Source organism: Lepus europaeus, unplaced genomic scaffold (genome assembly GCF_033115175.1).
Source record: "Lepus europaeus isolate LE1 unplaced genomic scaffold, mLepTim1.pri SCAFFOLD_516, whole genome shotgun sequence".
Classification (NCBI taxonomy): domain Eukaryota; kingdom Metazoa; phylum Chordata; class Mammalia; order Lagomorpha; family Leporidae; genus Lepus; species Lepus europaeus.
This window is the reverse complement of record NW_026909392.1, coordinates 23102-47500: the sequence shown is the minus strand read 5'-3', so window position 1 is coordinate 47500 and position 24399 is coordinate 23102. Positions and strand designations below refer to the sequence as shown.

Here is a 24399-nt window from a genome sequence, read left to right as displayed (position 1 = left end):
TTGTTTATAAATGAGAGCTTTGTTAGATACATTATTCTGGTTTGACAGTATCTCTTTTGGGACTTGGATGATGTCTCTCCATTCTCATTTAGCCTGTAGCCTTCTTGATGAGAAATCAGTTGTTAGGTCTAATAGGAGATCCTCTTAATGTAATCTGGCATTTCTCTCCTGCATATTTTAGAATCTTTTCTTTATGTTTTACTGTTGAAAGTCTGACTGTAATGTGTTATGAGGATCTTTTCTGATCATGTCTCCTAAGAGTTCTGTGTGCTTCTTGTACTTGGATGTTCCTTTAGGGAAGTTTTCTACTACTATTTCTATCAACAGGGCTTCTACTCCATTCTCTTTCCACACCTCCAGGAACTCCTAAGACACATATGTTGGGTCTTTTGATAGAATAGTATCCCATCAATCTTGAATACTACTTTCAGGTTTTTTAAAAATTTTTTCTTATTTTTTTTGGTCTATTTCCAAAGACTTGTCTTCTAGCTCAGGTATTCTTTCTTCTGCCACACCAAGTCTGTTGTTGAGGCTTTCTACTTTATTTTCTATTTATCATATTTAATTTTCCATTTCTGAAAATTCAGTTTGATTTCAATATCTCAATCTCTCAGCAAAATTTTTACCCATATCATGTATGGATTCCTGTGTCTCATGAATTTGTTTCTCTGTGCTTCTGAGTAATTTTATGATCATTATTTTTAATTCATCTTCAGGCGTCTCATCAATCTCTTCATCTTCACATTCTAATATTGAAGTGTTGTATCTCTTTAGAGGAGCCAAGTTGCCTTCCTGGTTCTTGTTTCTTCTATTTCTGTGTATATATTTAGGCAGTTGTGGAAACACTTGTTGGTTTTCTCCTCTGATGGGCTTTTTTAAAATATTTGTTTTATTTATTTGAAAGACAAAGATACAGGGAGAGGTAGAGAGAGAGAGAGATCTCCCACCCTCTGGTTCAATCCCTAAATGGCTGCAACAGCTGGAGTTGAGCTAATTCAAAGCCAAGATCCAGGAGCTTCTTCCGGGTCTCCCACAGGGGTACAGGGACCCAAGGACATGGGCCATCCTCCATTGCCTTCTCAAGCACATTAGCAGGGAGCTGGATTAGAAGTGGAGCAGCCAGGACTCGAATTGTTGCCCATATGGGATGCTGACACCACAGGTCTGGACTTTAACCCACTGCTCCACAACAATGGGTTTTATCTTTGAATTATGGTTCTGTGGCTTAGAGCAGTATCTACTCCTTCAGTGGATATTCGGAGGGAAGGGCTTGCTCTCAGAAGCTGGCATCTCCCTCTAGCTCCTGGCCATGGGAGTCACTGGTGCTGTCTCCACTCTGCTGTGCATCTGCACTTTCCACACTACTACATGGCATCCCTCTTCTTTCAGTAGAATTTGCACTGCAAACTTCTCTGTAACCCTCCCATGCGAATGCGCTTCATCTGCTTTTCTTCTCCTCTGCTCTTCCTCTGGTCAAAATCTGCACATCATTTCCCTATTCAGCCATCAAGAAATCACTAAACTACTGTTTTCCTTTACAATATTGATAAGATTTATTCACAAGGGAGTGATTTTGAAGACTCAGTGTACTGTCCTTAAGGAAATTATGTGAGCAATTTTATTTTTTAATCTGTAGAAGAAAGGTAGAACAGAAAGATCCAGACTATAAAGAATTCATGGGTAGATAAGGCAGACAAGAGACTATGAGCATCTATTACCTTTTGAAGGAAGTCACTAGAGAGTTGGGTTGAAACAGAGGTGAAGAAGCCAAGTTGAAAGAAAAGTGAAATTACCACTGAATCAGAGAACATTGATCCCTGCTGTGTTATTTTATAGATTAAAAGATCTCAGAGGAATGAAACTCAGAAAAACCATGACAAAGTAGAATAATACACTTTAAGATATTAATATTTGAATTGTTCAGCTGTGTCACTTAAAAACTTAGAACTATTGGTTGAACTCTGTAATTAACACACAATTATTCTTAGGTGTTTAAATTTAACTGAAAAGTGATCCCTGTTAAATATAAGAGTGAGAATAAGAGAGGGAAGAGATATACAATTTGGGACATGCTCAATTGGACTTGCCCCAAATGGTGGAGTTAGAAATGTGCCAGGGGATTCCAATACAATCCCATCAAGGTTGCATGTACCAATACCATCTCACTAGTCCAAGTGATCAATTTCAGATCACAATTGATCACACTGATAGGTCTAAGAGTCAAAGGGATCACACAAAAAAGAAAGGTGTCTGATAATACTAAATGATAGAATCAAAAAGGGAGAGAATGATCCAACATGGGAAGTGGGATACACAGCAGATTCATAGAGTGGCAGATGTCCTAAACAGCACTCTGGCCTCAGAATCAGCCCTTAAGGCATTCGGATCTGGCGAAAGAGCCCATGAGAGTATTTTAGGCATGGAAAGCCAAGACAATCTGGCAAAGAAAAAAAAAGACCTAAATGAAAGATCTCTGTGAGTGAGATCCCAGTGGAAAGAACAGGGCCATCAAAGAAGGAGGTACCTTTCTCTGAAGGGAGGAGAGAACTTCCACTTTGACTATGACCCTGTCCAAATAAGATTGAAGTCGGTGAACTCAAAAGGCTTCCATAGCCTTGGCAACTCATGACTAGAGCCTAGGGAGATTACTGACGCCATAAACAAGAGTGTCAAATTGTTAAGTCAACAACAGGAGTCATTATGTACTTACTCCTCATGTGGGATCTGTCCTGAAGGTGTTGTGCAATGTGAAGTAATGCTATAACTAGTACTGAAACAGTATTTTACACTTTGTGTTTCTGTGTGGGTGCAAACTGATGAAATCTTTACTTAATATATACTAAATTGATCTTCTGTATATAAAGATAATTGAAAATGAATCGTGATGTGAATGGAAGGGGAGAGGGAATGGGAGAGGGGAAGGTTGCAGGTAGGAGGGGAGTTATGGGGGGGGAAAGCCATTGTAATCCATAAACTGTACTTTGGAAATTTATATTTACTAAATAAAAAAAGACAAAAAAATCTTAGAATATCAAGTAAGTCACTTGACTTTTCTGAACCTCTTTTTACTGATTGTGAAAATAGGACAGTGGTAAAACCTGCCCTCCTTAACTCAGAGGGTTATTGTGAGGAACAAATGGAATAATGAATGTCAAATTTCTTTAAAAAAAAAAAGAAAAAAATAAGGTTGTACAACAATTTAGCCGTTCTGTGATACTCACCATCTACTATGAGAAGAGTTACTAATTACTCATTGCTACTCAACATATGAGATATAAATAACCAAGAACAGAATTGATATCAAAGGAGTAGGGATAGCTACACTTGGAGCTATATTTACTAAAGGCTATAATAACTCAAGTGACAGGTCTACACAACTGCATAAACCCCTTTATTAACAATGAATATGGGCATACTCGTATTGAGCATCTCTGTCTTGCCCATCCTGCCATTAGTGACATAACTTATAAGAAGACATCTGATTCAAATTACAGGGAATTAAGGATTTCTAAGAACATATTTATTCTATTGCTGCCAATTTTTTAAATTAAAAGAACTCTATTAGTATGAGTGAAAATTGAATATAGTCCATACTGACCAACTGCCAGGAAATGAACGAGGAGACCAATAGTGATTCCCAAGCTTGCAACCACTCCAAGAAAAATGAGGATTACCATCCATACTGGCCATGATCTCTGTGGTACTATTCTGGGCCTATGAAAAGGGAAAAAATGGTTCACATCAGATGATACACATTCTAGATCTATCTATGTGTCTTCTTCAAGTCACATAACATGATTTATAGCTTATCATGAATCTCTAATGTTAGTTTGAACTATAGATGCCTCAAAGACCTCAAAGAGGTAGACTCTAATGCTCATTCACTTAACATATCATATTTAAGCAGCGTGTCGAGGGATATATCAGAGAGCAAAATAGACATGATTTCTGTCCTCATATTATGAGGAGAAATTGATTTAAAAAAAAAACTAAAACAGGTTGCAAAACATTAGGTGGGGTTGCATTGTGTTTTTGCAAACCATAGCCATGTCATTACATGGACATGTGAAGATTTTTAAACACATAATATAACAATACTTATAGGTTTAATAAATGTGTAAGGAAGTGTCATGATGTCAACTACAGTAATCCCTGTATTATGAGATTATGGATAGGTTTTTTTTCCACTTTTTGTTCATTTTTTTACTTAATTATACAATTAAATTTGTTTAACAAGTGCAGATTATTGGTGTAATATAAATCAATGAGTAAAGTTGTTTCATCATCACAACCAATTAGCTAAAAAAGAATCAGAAAATATGGTGTCTGTGTGGTGACTCCATGCCTCTTGCCCCCACCATGCTCCTCCTCTCAGAATGAATCCACAGCAACAACCTGGCATAATATAGAGTAGTTTAGGTTATAGCTAGGTTTATAGACAGTTACCTTATTCCATTTAAGGCTTGGACACTAATCATTCATCATACTTTGAAAGACAGTATGTCATGTATTTGCCCATCAGAGGAGAGACAAACATTTCTGATTTCAAATTTCATGACAACCTCAGTTACTTCCTGAAACTCTATATTCTAAAAACCCTAGATAACTCTTATAAGATAAAAAACCTTGTAATCATGGGATGTATTTAGATTAGCTATTTCCAACGAATATGTAAATGTTTTCATTCTCATCTCTTCCAAGATAAATTGATTTTTAAGTAAGTTCTTTTTTTTTTCCTGAAGTGTTACCTTATACCAAAACTGTGCAACTCCACCCAGTCTTATTTCCTCTTTATTCTGTCTTCTAGCCTTAATCCTAACTCTTCCTTGTACCTCATTGTCTGTTAATTAGGGTTTCCCAGAACCAATGTCATTTGTCAAAGCTCTTCAGTGACACTCCCTATTTCAGACACAACCTATGTATGCTGTCATCCTGTAATACTATTGTTTAATTTCACCCTCAGAGCAAAAAGTCTATTCAGGCATAATGCTGCCTACACAATATTTGTAACTCCAGTTAATGTTTGCTAAAGTATGTCTTTTAATAAGTACAAAAAGCGCACATGTGAGAGTAAGCACTCATATTTGTTTGGGGTTATCCAATTAACTTAGTCTGGTAGCTTAGGCTTTATGAGACATGCTGTAGCCTAAATAGTGACTCTATAGCTTAGAAGAAGTTCTCTGAAAACCATTTTTGGATACTCTGGAAGGTTTTAAAGAACACTTACTGTTGACAATAGTTCTAATGTAACCTTTACCCTCTATGAGGCTTTCTTTCTATTAAAAATAATATATATAACATCAGATTAATGTATGATTAATCCAATCCTTCTAGTAAATGTGATGCATTGTCCTTATGAATTTATTATTTTTGAATAATAGTTGATTTTATAAAATGATATTCTAAGTATCAAAAAAGATCCATTCATGAGATAATATACCCTTCATTTACCAAATAAATTTTTGGTAATTTTTTTTATAATAGGAACTTACATTCTAGGATGAATCCCTCATTTAATAAAGAGAATAGATTAAAAATGGATCTTCAATAGATTTATCAATTCTATATATTTAATGAAACTATAATTGCCTGACTTTTGGACTGGATCTACATCACATAACGCACATTACTATTCTGGTACAATAAACCATTTGCCATAATGAACTTGCAGTAATGATATTGATTAAACGTATGGTAATTCATTATTCACAATATTAAAATATCAGTCTCACTATAATTCTCTCCACTGAGTCCATGCCAGGTATAATTTTTTAATTTATATTTCCTATGACCACATTCTGTTATTTCTTTAACTGTTATACTACAAGGCACACCTAAATGCATTTTCCCTTATTGTAATGTGATTTTTTCATTTGAAGTAGTTGCACCTGGGTTCTTTTATGTAATAAAATGTTAAATTAAGATTATGGTGGAAAATTCCCTGAAATTTATAATTTTTTGTAGAAGACTTTAAATCATTAGGGTAAGAGTTGTGAAGAGAGATTAGAGAAACCTAACAGTCAAAAGGATTTGAATGGCCTCCACTTCTGCTTTTTCTTTGGCCTACAGATGGAAACCCACTTGAAAACCTATTCATAAAGGTATTTCATTTCCTAAAGTTTCAAAGTCATATATGAGTAAATTTCTATTCTTTGCAAATAACCAAATGTTGCTGATTCTGATTCTTTTTTCCTAACTTTCTGAAACTTTCCAGAGACCTCAGGTAATATGATTTTTGACCTAAGTTACAGAAAGCAACCAATTAACAACAGTAAAATTTAGGAGATACTCTATCAACCCATTAGGTTTTGCAGTTTTCTTCCAAATAAATCCCACTTACCTGTACATGATGTACAGTTTGCTGTGGCAGTAACAAGGATAATAGTGGTGGTGGTGGTAATGGTGATGGTGGTGGTGATGATGCTGGTGATGATAATGGTGATAGAAATCAAAATGTCCTGGTGTAGTTGATGATTTGTGTATTAAATCCAAGGTTGGTTGGTTGGTTTTTAAGGGTTGGGTGAGATTTAAAGAACAAATGAGAAGAAACTTGTCTGACTAGTGTTAATAACCGTCACATTTCAATAGTTTCAAGATAGGAGTCATCCAGGGAATGACAAATATCTTTGACTTGGCTCTTCAAAAAAAATATAACCCAGTTTGAGTTGGCCACCTAAGAGTTACACCCAAGAAACAGCTTTAATCATAACTCATGGTTTAACCAATTCCATATACTGGTTTTCTTCCTCAGTTAAAACTAGCTGTATGCATTTAGTTTTTTATATAATTTTTCATTTAAATTTAATTACTTTTTGACAGATTTATAGATACAGTTCTAAGAATGTATTGATATTCTCTTCTCCCTCTCCACACTTTGTTGCTCCTTTTCTTTTTTTAATTTTTGAGACATAATATTTTAAAATACATTACAGTAAAAAGGTTTAACGCTAAGCTGAAAAAGAAGTTTAACAAGTAAAAAGCAAAAAGACCCTGGTTTAGTGGAAATATGGACAATATATATAAATAATATAATATATAGCTATATATAATATAAAAAATAATTGAATGGAAAAATGACCATTTTACCCATATACAATAAATTTTAAAGTAATTGTAGATCACTAAAACTATAGTAGTATAACATTCTTAACCACTGGTTTGACAAAGTTACAAAACAAAGTTTTACAAAACTATATTTGTAGCAATACTGATACACTAAAATATTTCTTTTTTCTTTCTTTCTTTTTTGTTTGTTTTTTAAATTTTAGTTCCTTCATATAAGGGAGAACATGCAGTATTTATCTTTCTGGGTCTGGCTTGTTTCACTCAAAATAATGTTCTCTAGTTGTGTCCATTTTGCTTCAAATGGAAGAATTTAATTCTTTTTATAGCTGAATAATATTCCACTGTATAAAGATACCACATTTTTTTTATCCATTCATCTGATGATGGACACCTTGATTGGTTCCAGATTTTGGCTGTTGTGAACAGTGCTGCTATAAACATGGTGGTGCAGGTATCCCACCGACACATTGTGCTCAAGTCTTTTGTGAATATACCCAGTAGTTGGATTGATAGAACATATGGCAAATCTATTTCAAGTTTTGAAAGAAATCTCCACAGTTTTTTCCACAGTCACTGCACTAATTTACAGTCCCATCAATAGTGTGTAAGTTTTCCCTCTTCTCCATATCCTTGCAAACATTTGTTATTCTCCATGTTTGGATTTTAGTTATTCTGACAGGGATGAGGTAATATTTCATGGTGGTTTTGATCTACATTTTCTGATGTCTAGTGATGTTGAGCATGTTTTCATATACTTATTGGCCATTTTAATTCTTCTTTTGAGAACTGTCTATTGAAGTCCTTTGCCCGTTTCTCAATTGGATGGATTGTGTGTGTGTGTGTGTGTGTGTTTTTTATTATTGTTGAATTCTTTTTTAAGATGCTGATATATCCAGGATATTAATCTTTTGTCAGATGGGTGGTTTCAAAATATTTTTTTCCATTCATTTTGATGTCTCTTCACTCTATTCATTGTTTCCTTTGCAAAAGGAAAAGGTTCTAAGTTTGATATGTTGTATATGTTTAGTTTTGCTTTTGTTGTTTGTGGTTTGGGGGTCTTGTCTAAGAAGTTGTCCCCTATACCAATATCTTGGAACAGTTCTTCCAACAACTTCATAGTCTAAATTTAAGGTCTTAAATTTAAGTTTTGGATTCACCTTGAGTTGATTTTTGTATGAAGTGAGAGGTATGAATCTAATTTCATTCTTCCACATCTATACATCCAGTTTTGCCAACACCATCTATTAAAGAGACTATCCTTACTCCACTGTACATTCTGAGCATTTTCATCAAAAATCAGTTGGCTCACTGTATGTGGATTAACTTCTGGACTCTCTACTCTGTTCCATTGATCTATGCATTGGTTTTTATGCCCAAACCAAGCTGTTTTAATCATTATAATTTTTGTATGAGTTGAAATGATGCTTCTAGCTTAATTTTTCTTACTCAGGATTACTTTGGCTATTTGGGTTTTTTGTGATTCCATATAAATTTTAGAATTTTTTTTACTCTGCAAAGAATTCCATTACCATTTTGATAGAATAGCATTGAAACCATAAATTACTTTAGGTAGTATAGACATTTAAATGATATTGATTCTTCCAACCAATGAGCAAGGAAGATTTTTCCAATTTTTTTGTATTCTTGATGATTTTTTTAAGATTTATTTTATTTATTTGAAAGACAGAGTTACAGAGAGAGGTAGAGACAGAGAGAGAGGCCTTCCATCAGCTGGTTCACTCCCCAGATGGCCGCAATGGCTGGAGCTGAGTCAATCCTAAGCCGGGAGCCAGGAGCTTCTTCCCACGTGGGTGCAGGGGCCCAAGGATGTGGGCCATCTTCCACACTTTCCCAGGCCATAGCAGAGGGCTGGTTCAGAAGAGGGACAACTGGGACTAGAACCGGTGCCCATATGGGATGCTGACGCTTAACGCCAGGCTTTAACCCGCTGTGCCACAGCACCGGCCCTGTCTTGATGATTTCTTTCATCAATGTTTTACTATTTTCATTGTAGAGATCTTTCACTTCCTTGATTAAATTTATTCCTAGATATTTAATTTTTTGTGGCTATCATGAATGGGATTTCATCCTTGATATCTCTTTCTGTAAGTTCATCATTAGTATACAAAAAAAAAAAACACAAAAAACAAAAAACAAAAACTACTGTTGATTTTGTAGCATACAATGTTACAGAATTGGTTTATCAATTCCATTTTGGTGGAGTGCTTTGGTTTTTCATGTACAACATCATGTTGTCTGAAAACAAGGATATTTTGACTTCCTCTTTTTAAATTTTGATGTCCTTTATTTCTTTTTCCTCCCTAATTTCTCTTGGTAAAACTTACAGTAGTATATTCCAAAAAGTGGTGAAAGAGAGAATCCTTGTCTTGTTTCAGACTGAGAGGAAATGCTTTCAGTTTTTTCCCATTCAGTATGATATTGACTGTTAGCTTGTGATATACAGCCTTTATAATTTGGAGGAATGTTTCTTCTATACCTAATTTGTGGAAGATTTTTATCATGAAGGGGTATTGAATTTTATCAAATGCTTTCCTGGCATATGTTGAGATGACCATATGGCTATTATTCATTCTATTGATGTGATTTACGACATTTATTGATTTGTGAATGTTGAACCACACTTGCATTTCTGAGATAAATCCCAGTTGATTGTCATGTAAGATTGTTTTTATGTAGTTTTGGATTTGATTTGTTAATGTTTTGTGGAGAATCTTTGCATCTTTGTCCATTAAGTACATAGGTCTGTAGTTTTCTGGTAGTTTTTGATGAATGACTATTAAGGATTTGTACCCAAAAGTGGGGGATTTAGTCAAGAGTGAGGCACAGGAATAGAGCCAAGAGTCAAAAATGGTTTACTCATCAGAGTTTTTTGTTTACAGGGTGTTATAGAAATACTTATTTTGTAGAAATGTGTGTATATGGGGTGAACTCACAAGTTAACCAATGAAAGCTGCAAGAAATCAGTCTGAAAGTTTTGAACACACAATGTACGAAGATGTCTGTCACTTGAACAGAAAATTCCCTCCTATTCTCTTTCTACATCCTGGACACTCACCAGTTGTTTCATACATACACAGTTTCTTTAGGGAATTATACCTTCCCACTGTACCTTTTATTTACTGCAGATAAATAAAACTTTCCTTTGAAGAACCCCTGCTTGATACTGACTATTCAGCAATATCCCAAGTGGACAGAACACTTGTGTCTACTAATAGTAGCAATTTTAATGTAATGAGTATTGCCATGACTATGGTGTAAATCACATTCAATTCAATTGTGATTTATATTTGCATATTCTTAATTTCTAATGAAAATAATTATCACTTTAAGTATTTTGAGATTACTTGGGTTTTCTCTTCTGAGAATATTGTTCATTAATTTAAATTTCACTCTTTATTTTTTCTACTGAGTTGTTCATCTTTATTCTTATGGCTGTTTGGGGGAAATTTAAAAAGTTTGTGGAAAAACATAATAAAGAATTAGGGTTTTTGGTGAAAAACCACTTTAAATTCTTACATAGGATTTTCATGATACACAGTTTTCATAAGCTTTATGAAGATCCCCAGTACACATGGATTTCAAAATTATTTCACGCTAAAACAAATATAGCTTTAATTTTCTTATTTATTTGAAAGATAGATATTGGCAGAGAGTGAGAGGAAGAGAGAGATTAAAATCTGCTGGATCATGATCCAAATGCCTACAATGCTGGACCTAAGTGGGGCAGAATATTGAACCAAGAACTCAATGTAGAAATCCTATGTTGGTGGCAGGAATCCAATTATCGGAGCCCTCAGAAGCTGCCTCCAGAGGTCTTCCTTGATGGGAAGCTGGAATCAAGATCCTGATCTGGGAATCAATCTCAGGTACTCTGCTATAGCATGTGGGTAATGTAACTGACATCTTAACTTGTAGACCACATGCATGCTCCTTAAACTTATCTTTTAATTTCACTTTCCATAGACATTTTAAAATAGTCATATATAAATTCTTTATATATATTCTGAATATTAATAATTTTGATCATTTATTTATTAATTGCATATTTCCAGATTATAGCTTAAAATTTAATTACTTAATTAGAACTTTTAATCCATAGATCATACATTAGATTTTGTAATATGAACCATAAAATTTTTTTATTTACTTGTTTTTTAATTTATTTTCCCTCCAAAGAAACCTTTTATTTAAGAAATACAGACTTCATTCATTTCATAAGCACAACTTTAGGAATATAGTGATTCTTGCCACCATACCCATTCTCCCACTCACTCTCTCACTGCTCCTCCTCTTCCCTCTCCCATTTCCAGTCCCATTTTTCACTGAGATCCATTTTTTATTAACTTTATAGACAGAAGACCAACTCTATACTAAGTAAAGCATTCAATAATCTGCATGGTAAAAATAAATAAATAATAAATAAATAAAACTTCCTCAACAGTTGAGACAACGGCTATTCAGTCATTGCAACTTGAAGTTAATTTCATTTTCTAGAAACTTAATTAACTTTGACAAAGCATACAGGAATGATAAATCTTTTGGGAGCACTTAGATATAGTTATAATCAACTCTTCATGGACAGAGGTCCTGCATGGGAAGTTAGTGCACAGTTACTCTTGTTAATTTAACAATGTATGTTAAATTATGATGTATGTATAATCACTCGAGGCTCTTGACATGAGCTACTTGGGCTATGGAATCCATTGAATCCACAAACTCTGTCAGTATTTAGACAAGACCATAAGTGAAGTGGAAGCTCTCTCCTCCCTTCAGAAAAAAGTACATTTTTCTGTGATGACCCCTTCTTTCCAGTGGGGTCTCACTCACAGAGATCCTTCATGTAGAACATTTTTTTTTTACCACATTGTCTCGGCTTTCCATGCCTGAAATGCTCCTGTGGGCTTTTTAGCCAGACTTGAATGCCTTAAGGGCTGATTCTGAGCTCAGAGTGGTATTTAAAGTGATTGTCATTCTATGAGTCTACTGTGTGGACTGCTTCCCAGGTTGAAGCATTCATCCTTTTTAATTCTATCTATTCTGTTCCATTGGTCTATCTATCTGTTTTTGTACCAGTACCAGGCTATTTTGATTAAAATCATCTTGAAGTATGCCTTGGAATCTGGCTTTCTTTTTGTTATTAAGATTGCATTAGCTATTCAAGGTCTCCTGTGCCACCATATGAGTTTCAGCATAATTTTTTTTCTAGATTTGAGAATATTTTTGGTATTTGATTGGTATCACATTGAATCTGTAAATTGCTTTTGGAAGAATGGATATATTGATGATATTGATTCTTCCAATTCATGAACATGGAAGATTTTTCCATTATTTGTATCTCCTTCTATTTCTTTCTTTAATATTTTGTAATTCTCATCATAGAGATCTTTGACACCTTGGTTACATTTATTCTAAGGTATTTGATTTTTTTGTAGCTATTGTGAATGGGATTGATATTAGATGGTCTTTCTTATCTGTGGCATTGTCCATGCATAGAAAGGCTGTTTATTTTTGTGTAATGATTTTATACCCTGTGACTTTACCAAACTCTTCTATGAGTTCCACTAGTTACTTAATGGAGTCTTTTAGATCCTCTATACATAGAATCATGTTGTCTGCAAATAGAAATAGTTTGACTTCCTTCTTATCATTTTTTTCTGGCCTAATGGCTCTTCCAGGAGTATACTGAAAAGCAAGGGTGAGGGGGCCAGCACTGTGGCATAGCAGGTAAAGCTGCCACCTGAAGTGCATCCCATATGGGTGCCTGTTCAATTCTTGACTGCTCCAATTCTGATCAAGCTCTCTGCTATGGCCTGGAAAAGCAGTAGAAGATGGCCCAAGTCCTTGAGCCCTGGCACCCACATGGGAGACCTGGAAGAAGCTCCTGGCTCCTGGCTTTGGATTTGCTTAACTCTGGCTGTTTCCAATTGGAGAATGAACCAGCAGATAGAAGCCCTCTCTGTCTCTCTCTTTCTCTCTCTCTCTCTCTCTCTCTCTCTGCCTCTCCTCTCTGTGTAACTCTGACTTTCAAATAAATAATAAATAAAAAAGAGACAAGATCATAGGTGAAAAATATAACTATGTGTGTTTACACATAAATTAAAAAAAAAAAGAAAAGCAATGGTGAGAGTGGGCATCAGTCTGGTTCTGGACCTCAGTGGAATGCTTCAATTTTCCCCATTTAATAGGATGCTGGCCTTGGGTTTGTCATAAATTGCCTTGATTGTGTTGAGGAATATTCCTTCTATAGCCAATTTGCTTAGCATTTTAATCATGAAAGGATGTTGTATTTTATCAAAAGCTTTCTCTCCATCTATTGAGATAATCATATGGTTTTTGTTCTTCAATGTGTTAATGTGATGTATCACATTGATTTGCAAATGTTGAACCATCCCTGCATAACAGGGATAAATCCCACATGGTCCCAGTTAATGATCTTTCTGAGTATTGTTGGATTCAATTGGCTAGAGTTTTGCTGAGGATTTTTTCATCTATGTAATCAGGAAAATTGGTCTGTACTTTATATTCTCAGTTACACCATTTTCAACTTTAGGAATTGAGGTGATGCTGGCTTCATAGAATTTGGGAGGATTCCCTCTATTTCAATTGTTTTTAATAGCCTTAGAAGAATTGGAGCTAGATATTCTTTAAATGTTTGATAGAATTCAGCAGTGAAGATATCTGGTCCTGGGCTTTATTTGTTGGGAGGATCTTTGTTACTGATTCAATTTCTGTCTTAGTTATGTGTCTCTTTAGGGTTTCTCTGTCTTAATGGCTCAATTTAGGTGGATTGTATGTATCTATAAATCTATCCATTTTTTCTAGGTTTCCTGGTGTGTTTGCATACAGCTCTTTGTAGTAATTTCTGATGATTCTTTTTATTTCTGTGATGTTACATTGTTACATTTCCTTTTTCATCTATAATTTCATTATTTTGGATTTTCTCTCTCCTTTTTTGGCTAATTGGGCCAATGGTGTGTCAAATTTGTTTTTTCAAAAACCAGCTCTTCATTTTGCTGATCTTTTGTATGGATTTTTATTGTTTCAATTTTATTTCTTCTCTAATTTTATTTATTTCTTTTATCCTACTAGTTTTTGGCTTGGTTTGCTGTTGTTTTTCTAGATGCTTGAGATGTATTGATAGCTCATTTATTTTGTATCTTTACAAATACTTGATGTAGGCACCAATTGTTATAAACTTTCCTCTTAACACTGTCTGCTGTATCCATAAGTTTTGATATGTTGTTTTGTCATCTTCATTTGTTTCCAGAAATTTTTTGATTTCTCTTTTGATTTCTTCAATGACTCACTGTTCATTCAGGAACATGTTGTTCAGTCTTCATGTGTTTGAATATGTTCTAGAGATTCCTGAATTACTGACTTCCAGCTTCATTCCACTGTGGTCTGAAAAACTGCATGCTATGATTTTGATATTTTTTTTAATTTGCTGATACTTGCTTAATAGCCTAGCATGTGGTCAGTCCTAGAGAAAGTTCCATGCACTCCTGAGAAAAATGTGTGTTCTACAACTGTAGGATGGAAATTTCTGTAGGTATCTGTTAGGTTCATTTGTTCTGTACTGTCAATTAAATCTGCCATTTCTTTGCTGATTTTCTGTCTGTTTTATCTGTCCATTGCTGAAAGTGGGGTATTGAAGTCCAGCATTATTATTATATTCGAGTCTATGCCTCCCTTTAAATAGATTAACATTACTTTTAAACAGCTGTGCCTGTAGTTAGATACATACACATTTATAGTAGTTACATCTTCCTGTTGAATTGATCCTTTACTCATTATATAGTTTCCTTCTTTGTCTCATTTAACAGTTTTTGTGTTAAAGTATATTTTGTCTGATATTAGGATGGCTAATTTTTTGGTTTCTGTTAACATGGAATAACTTTTTCCATCCTTTCACTTTCAGTCTGAGTGCATATTTGTTGGTGAGATGTGTTTATTGTAATCAGCAAATAGACTTTTTTTTGTTTTTGAATCCATTCAGTCACTTTGTCTTTTAACTGGAGAGTTGAGGCCATTTGCATTTATGGTGACTATTGATAAGCAAGGACTTTGCCCTGCTATTTTTCCATTAACATTCCTATTGTTCACTTTGGATTTCTTTTGTACTTTACTGGAAGATTTTCTGCCTTCGTATTCTTTCATACTGATGACCATATTTCTGTATTTCTGTGGGCAGCACATCCTTAAGCATCTTTTGTAAGGCTGGATTGGTGATGACATATTCTTTTAATTTCTGTTTGTTTTGGAAGGTCTTTAGTTCACCTTTATTCATAAATAGAGATTGGCCAGGTAGTATCCTGGGTTGACAGTTTTTTTCTCTTAGGACTTGGAATATTTCTTGCCATTTTGTTCTAGCCTGTAGGGTTTCTGATGAGAAGTCTGCTGTGAATAATTGGAAATCATCTGAAAATAATCTGGTACTTATCTCTTGCATGTTTTAAAACCATCTCTTTACATTTTACTTATTAGGAGTTCTATGTACTTCTTTGTACTTGGATGTCCCTTTCTTTCTCCAGTTAGGGAAGCTTTCTGTTATTATTTCACTAAAAAGGCCTTCTAATCCTTTCTCTCTTTCCATTCCTTCAGGAACTCCTAGAACTCATATTTTGGATCATTTGATAGTATCCTGTAGATTCCCACATGTGTCTTTCAGTTTTCTTATTTCCTCTTCTTGTTTTCTGTCTGACTGTATAATTTCCTGTGATTTGTCTTCTAAGTCGGATATTCTTTCTTCTGCTTCACCTATTCTGTTGTTAAGGCTTTCCATTGCATATTTTATTTGTTCTATTCAATTTTCACTTCCAAGATTTCATTTTGCTTTCTCCTTAAGATCTCAATTTTGTGGGAGAAATTTTCCTTTCGGGTCATGTATGTATTTCATTAGTTCATGCATTTGATTCTGATTACTTCTTCTTTTTTTTTTTTTTTGACAGGCAGAGTGGACAGTGAGAGAGAGACAGAGAGAAAGGTCCTCCTTTTGCCGTTGGTTCACCCTCCAATGGCCGCTGCGGTAGGCGCGCTGCAGCCGGCGCACCGCGCCGATCCGATGGCAGGAGCCAGGTGCTTATCCTGATCTCCCATGGGGTGCAGGGACCAAGGACTTGGGGCATCCTCCGCTGCACTCCCTGGCCACAGCAGAGAGCTTGCCTGGAAGAGGGGCAACCGGGACAGGATCGGTGCCCTGACCGGGACTAGAACCCAGTGTGCCAGCGCCACAAGGCGGAGGATTAGCCTAGTGAGCCGCAGCGCCGGCTGATTCTGATTACTTCCATGCAATCTTATGATCAATTTTTTGAATTCCATTTCTTCTACATCTTCATCTTCTCAATCTAGTATTGAACTGCTTTATTCTTTTGGGGGGCAACATCTTGTGTTCCTTATTCTTATTTCTTGAGTTGGTGCATTTTTTTAAACTTTTATTTAATGAATATAAATTTCCAAAGTACAGCTTATGGATTACAATGGCTTTTCCCCCCCATAACTTCCCTCCCACCTGCAACTCTCCCCTCTCCCACTCCCTCTCTCCTTCCATTCAATCAAGATTCATTTTCAATTATCTTTATATACAGAAGATCAATTTAGCATATATTAAGTAAAGATTTCAACGGTTTGCACCCACACAGAACATAAAGTGTAAAATACTGTTTGAGTACTAGTTAAAGCATTAAATCACAATGTACAGCATATTAAGGACAGAGATCCTACATGAGGAGTAAGTGCACAGTGACTCCTGTTGTTGGCTTAACAAATTGACACTCTTGTTTATGGCATCAGTAATCACCCTAGGTTCATGTCATGAGTTGCCAAGGCTATGGAAGCCTTTTGAGTTTGCTAACTCTGATCATATTTAGACAAGGTCATAGTCAAAGTGGAAGTTCTCTCCTCCCTTCAGAGAAAGGTACCTCCTTCTTTGATGGCCCATTCTTTCCACTGGGATCCCACTCGCAGAGATCTTTCATATAGGGTTTTTGTTTTTGTTTTTTTCCAGAGTGTCTTGGCTTTCCATGCCTAAAATACTCTCATGGGTTCTTCAGCCAGATCCAAATGCCTTAAGGGCTGATTCTGAGGCCAGAGTGCTGTTGAAAATATCTGCCACTCTATGAATCTGCTGTGTATCCCACTTCCCATGTTGGATCGTTCTCTCTCCTTTTTATTCTATCAGTTAGTATTAGCAGACACTAGTCTTGTTTATGTGATCCCTTTGACTCTTAGTCCTATCATAATGATCAATTGTGAACAGAAATTAATCATTTGGACTAGTGAAATGGCATTTGTGCATGCCACTTTGATGGGATTGTATTGGAATTCCCTGGCATGTTTCTAACTCTAGAATTGGTGCATTTATTATGCAACATTCGTGGACATACTCATTGGTTTCTTCTTTGTGTGTGTGTGTGTGTGGTTTTTTTTGTTTTTTGTTTTTGTTTTGCTGTGGTGGCTTTTATCTTTAGACTATGTATGGATTAGCAGAGTGTCTGCATTCAGGGAATACTTAGAAGCATGTGGTTGGTGTGAACAGGGAGTTCTGTTTGGTGCTCCAGGGTGAAGGGAGTGGTAAGGTGATACCCAAATTGGGTGTGGTAAATATCTTTTTTTTTAAAATCAAAGGGTAAGTTTCTCTTTTGTTGATATAGACTCAGCTCATTTCCTCTCCTCAAAGGAGACCAGTGCCTAGGTGCTAACACCAGTGGTTATAATATTCATCTATACTTCCACAAGGACCTCACAAATGATCTGTGCAATCCTCGGTCTAAGTAGATTCCCCAGCAATGCCCCTCACCAGGTAATCATGGAACCCTGAGCATGTAGAACTTCCCACAGTGACTGCCCAAAGTTCCAGCCACACCCTGAGTCTTCTCATGCAGCCTCAGGGTTTTCAAAGCCCCGCAGTGTCAGTATTTTCACAGTCCGGGCATGCAAGCCTCCCATGGTCACCAGCACCCAGTCCCCAATCAGTTCTCCCCACCAGATTCAGGAGTCTCCACTCAGCTGGTTGCAGGGAACAGATATGAGCTGGTGCAGCTGTTACATATGTCCAAAATAATACCCACTCTGTATTGGCTTGTTAGAGGATGATAAGAGAGAGAAATGTACCCCACTTCTTTTTTCTCTCTTCTAATTTGTTAGGTACACTATCCACACAGGGCTCCAAAGTGGATTCCATCCTGAAATTTCCTGAAGCTTTATCACCAGTGGCTTGGGCAGCTGTAGTCTGCTCTCATCTCTTTCCAAAGCTGATATGGAGGCTCTCAGTTGCTGGAGTCCTGATTTGTCATGCCTACACCCTCCTCGTAGGTCTGCCATGTCCCTCTAATTTGTGTTGAGTTTCCTTTGCTGTTTTCTCACTAACTCTTCCCTGAGACTGCACTCTCTTCACATTTTTTTAAAAAACTATCTTCTCCTAGACTAGAAGGGTAAGCTCCCTCCCTACTCTGCAATCTTAATCCTCTGAGAAAAAAACATAAAATATTAAGAAATATTTCTCACCTTGATTTCACAAAACATTTTCCTATATTTTCATCTAAACAATTTTTAAAAATATTTACGTCACTAAAAATTGGAAAAATGAAATTTTTTGCTGGCATGAAATAATAATTTAATTTTGTGTTTTCTTTCATTTCATATTAATTAATTAATTAATTTTGAAATCAGAGTTACAGAGAGGGAAGAGAGAGAGAGAGAGAGAGAGAGAGAAATCTTCTATCTGTTGGTTCACTCTCTAGATGTCCACAAGAACTGGCTAGGCCAAAGCCAGGAGCCAGGACTTTCTTCAGGATCTTTCATTTGGATGGCAAGGGCCAAAACACTTGGGTATCTTCTACTGCTTTTCCCAGGCCATAATCAGGGAGCTGGATTGGATGTAGAGCAGCCGGGACATGAACCAGCACTGATATGGAATGCCAGCATCGTAGGCAGCTTTAATCCCTAAGCCACAACACCAGCAACAATTGTGTGTCTTCTTAATTTCTTTCTTTTTAAAACATTTTTTAAAGATTTATTTATTTTAAAGGTAGAATTACAGAGAGGCAGAGGCAGAGAGAGAGAGGTCTTTCATTCTCTGGTTCACTTCCCAGATGACCAAAACAGCTGGAGTTGAACTGATCTGAAGCCAGGAGGCAGGAGCTTCTTTTGGATCTCTAAAATGGTTGTAGGGGCCCAAGGACTTGGACCGTCTTCTACTGCTTTCCCAGGCCACAGCAGAGAGCTGGATTGGAAATGGAGCAGCTAGGACTTGAACCAGCACCCATACAGGATGCCAGAACTACAGGCAGTGGCTTTACTTACTACACCAAAACACCAGCTCCCAAACAAATAAATCTTTTTAAAAATCCTGATATGATGGAAAGTTATGAAATACAAGAAATAGAATTCAAAATAATGATTGTAGGGAAACTCAATGCAATGTGTGAGAATACAAATAGCTTAAAAATAAGGAAATCACTAGGGACATGAATGAAAAATTCACCAAGGAGAGGGGAATCTTTAAGAAGAACCAAACAGAGGCTAGCACTGTGGAAAAGTGGGTAAAACTGCTGCCTGCAGTGGCAGCATCTCATATGGGCACCGGTTCCAGAGCCAGCTACTCCACTTCCACTACAGTTCTCTGCTATGACCTGGGAAAGCAGTAGAAAATGGCTCACATTCTTGGGCCCCTGCACCTGTGTGGGAGACCTGGAAGAAGCTCCTGGATCCCAGCTTCAGATAAGCACAGCTCTAGCCATGGCAGTCATCCGGGGAATGAACCAGTAGATGGAAGACCTCTTTCTTTCTCTGCCTCTCTGTAATTCTGCCTTTCAAACAAATAAATAAATCTATAGGAAAAATAGAACCAAATAGAAATTTTTGGTATGAAAACAATCAATGAAATAAGAAAGATGATAAGAATTTCAACAGCACAATAAACCAAGTGGAGGCAAGATTTCTGATCTGGCACTGGGTTAAGTTGCTAGCTGTGAGTACTGGTATAGTTCCAGTTTCTCCATCTCCAATCTAGATTTCAGAAAAGCATGTAGGAAAGTAGCAGAAGATCACTGCTGCCCAAGGAGAGCCTCATGGAGTTCCAGGCTCCTGGCTTCAGTTGCAGCCATTAGGCCATTTGGGAAGTTAATAGCAGATGAAAGGTGTTGCGCTGTCTCTCCCTCACTCACTGTAACTCTGCTTTCAAATAAATATAAAAAATATTTTTTAAAAATAATAGATTTATGATTGGGAGGAAAATATTTTTGAAATAATCAAATCAGACAAAAATAAAGAGAAAAGAATTAAAATGAATGATGAAAGCTTACGTGAAATATGAGATACCATGAAGTGATGAAATACATTTCAGGAGCCCTGAAGAAGACAAGAATAAAGGTGTTAGAACGTGGTAATTTTTTAATAATATTTGTTAAAGTCTTTACTTAATATAGAGTTAATCTTATGTGCATAAATTTAATTGAAAATAGAAAATAAGAATGGGAATAGGAGAAGAAGGAGGAAGAAGGGTGAGAGTGTTGGTGGGAGATCAGGGTGGGAAGAATCACTATATTTCTAAAGTTGTATTTATGAAATTCATGAAATTTGTATACCTTCAGTAAAAGGTTTCTAGAAGATAAAAAAAAAAACCTAGTGAATGAAATCATAGTTAAAAACTTGCCAAGTCTTGAAAGATAAATGGGCATCTAGATACAAGGAGTTCAAATGGACCCCAAGTAGACTCAACCAAAGAGTATCTTTCAAAGGCATATGGCAGTAAAATTGTCAAGCTAAGGACAATAAGAAAATCCTAGAAATAGTATGAGAAAAATATCAACTTTCATATAAAGAAATATCGATTAGACTCATAGACTTTTTGGCAGAAAATCTACAGGTCGGAAGGAAGAGGGATGATAATTCAGAGTCTTAAAAGAAAAAATATTGCAACCAAAAAATATTGTCTCCAGCAAAGTCATCTTTTAGAAATGAAGGAGAAATAAGGTATTCCCTAGATAAGAAAAAAACAGAGAATTAACCAGTGCCAGAATGGCCTTGAAAAAATTTTGAAGGGTGTCCTGTGCTTGAAGTAAACATCATGAAAATACACAAAACTACCAAATTTGGTAACAGAGCAGGTATAGTGAGTAACCTATCAACAAAATGACAGGAGTTAATTCTTATGTGACAATACTGACCTTGAACATAAAAAGATTAAAATCCCAAGCCAAAAGATTTAGGATAGCCGAAGGGGTAAAAAAAAAAAAAATCCAACTGTATGATGCCTACCAGAAACATACTTCACAAATAAAGATACACAGAAACTGAAAGATAAGGTAAGGGCTGGAAAAAGATATGCCAGGCAAATGGAAAAAAAAATTAGCAGGTATAGCTATCCTCATACCAGATAAAGCATACTTTGAATCAAAAACTATAGAAAGAGATAAAGAAGTATATTATATATTGATAAAAGTATCAATTTGAAGGGCGGCAAGATGGCGGAATAGGAACGGAGCACACGATTAGTCCGGAGAGAGAGACAGGTTAATATAAGTGGAGATACTGCAGGGTCAAGGAAGAGTAGGGGATGAAACAGCATAGGAAACTCTTCCGGAACTACTGATTCACAGTGTACCTGCGTGGAGAGCGTGGGAGCCCAAGTTCGGGACACCAGCAGCAGACTCAACGCACCAGCGCTGGAACGCGAGGTGAGCCGAACCACAATAGCCTGAGACACCAGCGGGGAAGCGGAAAGAGGAGGCTAGAGGGAACGAGGCTTGAAACTTCGTGGGGAAAAGTTCACCAGGCTAACTAGAAGAGAGAGAGGAAAAAAATAAAAAAAGCGACCGATACGGACACAAGTTTCTCTATCTCCGCTCACCTCTCAAAGGCGAGCAAGACAGAGCAGGCGCCATTTTGGACATACGTCATAAGCAGGGCGACCTCAGGTCTGCACCGGCCCTGAGCCTAACAGAAAAACCTGACTCTGGGGGGAGGGGTGAAATAACAGGAGATTAGCATCTAACTTGGCAACCCAGTGGGAGACTGCAGGAGAATTGGAGCCCACACTGAGGGCAGCACAGATTCCCCTTGTGGTCCATGGGAAAGAGCTTCCGATCTCTGGCTCCTGTGGGTATATCATTTGCCTGCTAACTACCTCCAATTACGTTCAGCTGTGCGGAATTACTTCCCTTTTGAATCAAAAAAGAGAGAGATTTACCACACCTAACCTGGGAGTGTCATCTTTGACACACCCTCAGCCCTGAGGAACCAAACACAGCTCTCAGTCCACGCTCATCTCAAGCCTCTAAGGCACCACTGAAAGCAGACAGTCCACTTAATATAGAGCCATAGTGTAACAAGAAAAAACACCACAGTGAAGAAACCAAATATCTCCAACATGCCAAACAACAAACGCAAAAACCGAGGTAACAAGAACAAGGAAGACACTATGACACCCCCAAATGAAAAAGACACCCCAATTCAAGATTATGAAGATGAGGAGATTGAAGAAATACAAGAAGCAGATCTCAAAAAATTGATAAGAACATTAAGAAGTTCTCAAAAACAAATTCTTGAACTACAGAAATCCTTAATGGACAAGGTAGAAAATCTCTCTCGTGAAAATGAAATATTAAGGAGGAATCAAAATGAAATGAAACAACTAGTGGAACAAGAAATGGTGATAATGACGAGAAATCATAATGAAATGAAGAATTCAATAGATCAAATGACAAACACATTAGAGAGTCTGAAAAACAGAATGGGCGAAGCAGAAGAGAGAATATCAGACTTAGAAGACAGAGAACAGGAAAGGAAACAATCAAATCAAAGAAAAGAAGAAGAAATCAGAAATCTAAAAAATACTGTCAGGAATCTACAGGATACTCTTAAAAAACCCAACATTCGGGTTCTAGGAGTACCTGAAGGCATGGAGAGAGAGAAAGGATTAGAAGGCCTTTTTAGTGAGATACTAGCAGAAAATTTCCCAGGTTTGGAGAAAGACAGAGACATCCTAATACAGGAAGCTCATAGAACCCCTAATAAACATGACCAAAAGAGATCCTCACCACGACACGTCGTAATCAAACCCACCACAGTGAAACACAAAGAAAAGATCCTAAAATGTGCAAGAGAGAAATGCCAGATTACTCTCAGAGGATCTCCAATTAGACTCACAGCTGACTTTTCTTCAGAAACCCTACAAGCTAGGAGAGAATGGCGAGACATAGCCCAGGTGCTAAGAGAGAAAAACTGCCAGCCCAGAATATTATATCCTGCAAAGCTCTCATTTGTGAATGAAGGTGAAATAAAGACCTTTCACAGCAAACAGACATTGAAAGAATTTGTCGCCACTCGCCCAGCCCTGCAAAAGATGCTTAAAGATGTGTTACATACAGAAACACAGAAACACGGTCACCAATATGAAAGAAGGTAAAGGTAGGAAACCTCACACCAAAAGATCACAGGAATCTCAAACCATATATTAGAAAGTATCTTTGGCTAATGGCAGGGCAAAGTTACTCCTTCTCAGTAGTCACATTGAATGTTAATGGCTTGAACTGTCCAGTTAAAAGACACCGATTGGCTGATTGGGTTAAGGAACAAAACCCATCCTTTTGCTGCTTACAAGAAACCCATCTATCCAACAATGATCCATACAGGCTGAGAGTGAAAGGCTGGAAAAAGATATACCACGCCAACAGAAATGAAAAGAGAGTGGGCGTAGCCATCTTAATATCGGACAACATAAACTTTACCACAAAAACTGTTAAGAAAGATAAAGAGGGGCACTATTTAATGATTAAGGGATCCATTCAACAGGAAGATATAACGATTATCAATGTATATGCACCTAATTACAGGGCACCAGCTTATTTAAAAGACTTGTTAAGGGACTGAAAGGGAGACTTAGACCACAATACAATAGTACTGGGGGACTTCAATACTCCACTCTCAGAGATAGACAGATCAACAGGACAGAAGATCAACAAGGAGACAGTAGATTTAAATGACACTATAGCCCAAATGGATCTAACAGATATCTACAGAACATTTCATCCTACATCTAAGGACTTTACATTCTTCTCAGCAGTACATGGAACCCTCTCTAGGATTGACCACATACTAGGCCATAAAGCAAGTCTCAGCAAATTCAAAAGAATTAGAATCATACCATGCAGCTTCTCAGACCACAAAGGAATGAAATTGGAAATTGGCAACTCACGAATCCCTAGAGCACGTGCAAACACATGGAGATTGAACAACATGCTCCTGAATGAACAATGGGTCATAGAAGAAATTAAAAGAGAAATCAAAAATTTTCTGGAAGTAAATGAGGATAAC

The 24399-nt window shown here is 36.6% G+C and overlaps 1 protein-coding gene across 1 annotated transcript in view; it reads right to left on the bottom strand.

Annotated features, from left to right (window-relative positions):
- The window catches only part of LOC133755488 (transmembrane protease serine 11B-like), a gene marked incomplete at its 3' end in the record, with an annotated part of 32703 nt that extends 14298 nt beyond the window's left edge, over positions 1–18405 (bottom strand). Inside the window, exons 1-3 of the mRNA XM_062185600.1 lie at positions 18292–18405; positions 6341–6558; positions 3599–3714 (exon numbers count right to left, since the gene is read on the bottom strand). Of these exons, the coding sequence (XP_062041584.1) occupies positions 3599–3714; positions 6341–6558; positions 18292–18405 (448 nt within the window). The remainder of the gene's footprint in view (positions 1–3598; positions 3715–6340; positions 6559–18291) is intronic.
- Between the last annotated feature and the right edge of the window lie 5994 nt (positions 18406–24399).